The sequence below is a fragment of the Elephantulus edwardii genome, unplaced genomic scaffold, assembly GCF_000299155.1.
Source record: "Elephantulus edwardii isolate Elephantulus edwardi_28Jun2011 unplaced genomic scaffold, EleEdw1.0 scaffold00011, whole genome shotgun sequence".
Taxonomy (NCBI): domain Eukaryota; kingdom Metazoa; phylum Chordata; class Mammalia; order Macroscelidea; family Macroscelididae; genus Elephantulus; species Elephantulus edwardii.
Window position 1 is genome coordinate 4,188,457 of NW_006399761.1, and position 3,232 is coordinate 4,191,688.

The 3,232-nt window shown below is 50.2% G+C and overlaps 1 protein-coding gene across 1 annotated transcript; it reads right to left on the reverse strand.

Annotated features, from left to right (window-relative positions):
* Nucleotides 1-2,089: 2,089 nt before the first annotated feature.
* On the reverse strand, nt 2,090-2,770 carry ATP6V1E2 (ATPase, H+ transporting, lysosomal 31kDa, V1 subunit E2). The gene has a single exon (XM_006881008.1). It carries the CDS (start codon nt 2,768-2,770, stop codon nt 2,090-2,092), a length of 681 nt encoding a protein of 226 aa, XP_006881070.1.
* Nucleotides 2,771-3,232: the final 462 nt, after the last annotated feature.

The window sequence follows — 3,232 nt, forward strand, 5'->3', positions numbered from 1 at the left end:
CTATCTCACTGTAGCACACAGGCTCAAAGCCAGCCCCTTCCTATTTCTCTTCAGGGAGGGAGAACAAAACAAAAAATAGAAACACTTCATTGCTGTTGACTCAGAACTGACTCATAGCTGCCACTGAGTCAGAACCCCCATTGTGGGCCTCTAAAGGCTTTGGACAAGAGAAGATCACCCATCTCCTCCCCAAGAAGTGGCTGGTGGATTCGAACTGCCAGGGAGGTAGAGCCTTTGGGTTAGAGGTGCTCCTCCCTACAGGCAGCTGTCGTTAGGTGCCCTCAAGTCGACTACAATCATATGAACAACACATATGAACAACCCTGCCCTATCTGTACCATCCTCACCGTCTCTGATATGCCCCAGCCCTAGGCCTGTGAACATGTTGGTGAGTGCTGTAGAAGCTGTTGTTGTTGTTTATTGTTGAATTGACTATGACTCCCAGCAACCCTCTGAATAACAGATCTGAACGCTCCCCTATGCTGCAGCATCCACATGATCTCTGCCTGTTATCAGATTAATGCTTCCTCCTGTTAACCTCGTGTATGCAGAGCAGAACTGCGTGCTAGGGCGTTCAGTGGCTGAGGTCTTTCCAGCACAATCCATTACACACCTATCTGCTAAAGTGTCTCTGGGAAAATTAGAACCACCAAGCTTACAGCTGATAAAGATTTAAATGTTTGCACCACTCCAGGATTTTAGAGACCCAGTCATAGCCTGACGCTGGCTCAGACTCCCGCAGCACGTGGGCCAAGGAGGCTCTGGTTACTCAAGGGTTACAGCAGAACCGGGGGCTGAGTTCCTGGAGCAGGTTTGGGCCTCAGGATGCCTGGGAGCCCCTTCCCACCAGCCCCTAGCTTTGTGCTCAGGGAAGTTGAGCCAGGCACTTCCCCTTCCAGCAGGCCTGCTACTCTAACACACAGCAGTCAGGAGACACCTCACCCACTGCAACCCCACTGAAAAGGGTCTTGAAATCTTCATACAGGGATACGCTTGGTTCATAACGATTATACAATGGGCTTGGCAGACAGTGACTACAACAGGAAGCTTGAGCACGGTGAAGAAGGTATAGGATAGAACATAGGGTTGTTTGTGGGACTGTTGTGTGTTGTAGTCGACTCAACGGCACCTAACAACGACATTCACTGAATACTCCACGGCCTAGGGTAAGAGCACACCAATTAAGCTTTCAGACTCTGCTCCTCCCTACATCACCCATCGGGGGAGGTGGGACATTGGGGCCAGGCTTGAGTTTAGACTAAGCTCCTGTACAGACTCCACTGTCCCATCAAGCTTTCCCAATAGCACACACTTACTCAAAGACAACAAAGAGAATTAGGAGACGGGACCACAGAGAACTAAACCCCAAGTTCTAGGCCCTTCTGAGGCTGGATGTTGGCCTTGCCTACTAACTGAAAGGATAGCTGTTCAAGTACATCCACTGCTCTGCATGAGAAAGCAGCAGCATCCAGTTTACAGAGTTACAGAAAGTCTAAGAAACAATTCCTATTCTGTCCTATAGGGTCACTCTGAGCTGTAATCTTTCTTTTTTTCTTGTTGTGTGTATAGTTGAATCAGATCCGATTGGCACAGGAGGAGATTGCCCCTCCTTCTCCAGTGGAGCATCTGGTGGATTTGAACCGCTCACCTTGGAGACTGCAGTTCAACCTTTTGGCCCCTAGGCCACTAGAGCTCCCTTGGATGGTAGTGTTTTTTATGCCTATGTCCTGTGCACATAAGAAAGATGTCAAAATCTCATTAAACAATCTAAGTGCAGGTACGAAAGCGAAATAAGAGAAACTGATATTAAAGAAACTTAAGTCATTCAATCCCTCAGCCAAGAATGTCACTCTTTTCTCACCTGAGGCGAATGTCTTTTTCCCCTCTTTCTCACAGACAGCAAGACAAACCAGATGCAGAAAGGATCCTTTCTAACATCAATTTGGGTTTTATTTCAATATTAACACTTTCTAATGCCACTAGCCACTCAAAAGCCGTTTCCTGAAGGAAGAACAGTTAGTACATTGAAGAGGCACACGCGACCAGTTTCATTTACCCAGGTAACGAGCACGGTGATGTGGCTCGTCATTTATGTAAAAAACTTCCTGTTGGCATTAGCTCCGAACAAGGCCTTCCGTATCTCGGGCATCCTGTGCTGGGCCAGGATGTCCAGGCGGCCTTCCAAGGTATTGGAAACCATGACTCTGTGATCAAAGCTGTAGGCTTCCAAGCCACCAGCTAAGTTTGCGGGCAGGAAGACCTCTTGGTCAATGTGGACCACCACAGCTTTGCAGGAGACCTCCGTGTACCGGGGGATGACCTTCTGCAGGGCAGTCTCCATGAAGAGGGTGTCCTGCGGCCTGCACCTCACCAGCACCCGGGGCTCCAGCAGCCTGAACAAGCTCTGGAGCAGGAGTTTTTCCAGGAGCTCTTGGTAGATGGTGGGGTCCTCCACGATGTTGCTCAGTCTCTGCCTGGCCTCGGTGAGCAAGTCCACCACCAGGTCGTCCCGGGCTCTGAGGACTTCCAGCCTCGCCTGGTTTTTCACGGTGGACAGCTGGATCTTTTTCTGCTGCTCGATCTGCTTCTCCTTCTTCTCGTAGTACTCCATGATCTGCAGCCGCTGGGTCTGCACCAGGCGGCCCTTCTCGATGTTGAACTCCTCGTCGGCCTTCGCGTCGATCTCTTCGGTCTTCTCATTGGCCTCCTGCTCGATGAAAGCCATCATGTGCTTGATCTGCTTCTGCACGTCCATGCCGTTCAGAGCCATGGCGGCTCAGGGAAAGGACACAGAGAGCTGGCCGACCCGCTGGGACTGAGGGTAGAGTTCAAGGAGGATTCCTGGAGTCTTCCTTCCTTGGCTGTGCAGCTCAGAAAGGGGAGGGAGGAGTCTGTGAGCACCTGAAGAGAAGGGACAAAGACATCGTCCATGCACCTCTCATTCACAGAGGAGGAGAGTGAGGCACAAAAAGGGAGAGAAATCTGCTTGTCCAGGCCACCTCCTAGCAGAGCAGACTTGAACCCAGGTCTCTGGTGTTTTATCTCTGCTACACACACTGTCTTTTTTATCCTCAAATAATCAGGAAGTAGGGAGCTCTGGTAGCTTTGTGGTAAGGACCTTTTCTGGCAACCCAAAGACATGTGGTTTGGATCGACCAGCTTCTCCAAAAGAGAAAGATAGCCCGTCTCCTCACATGTGATTTACTGCCTCTGAAAACCCACTGGAGGGTCA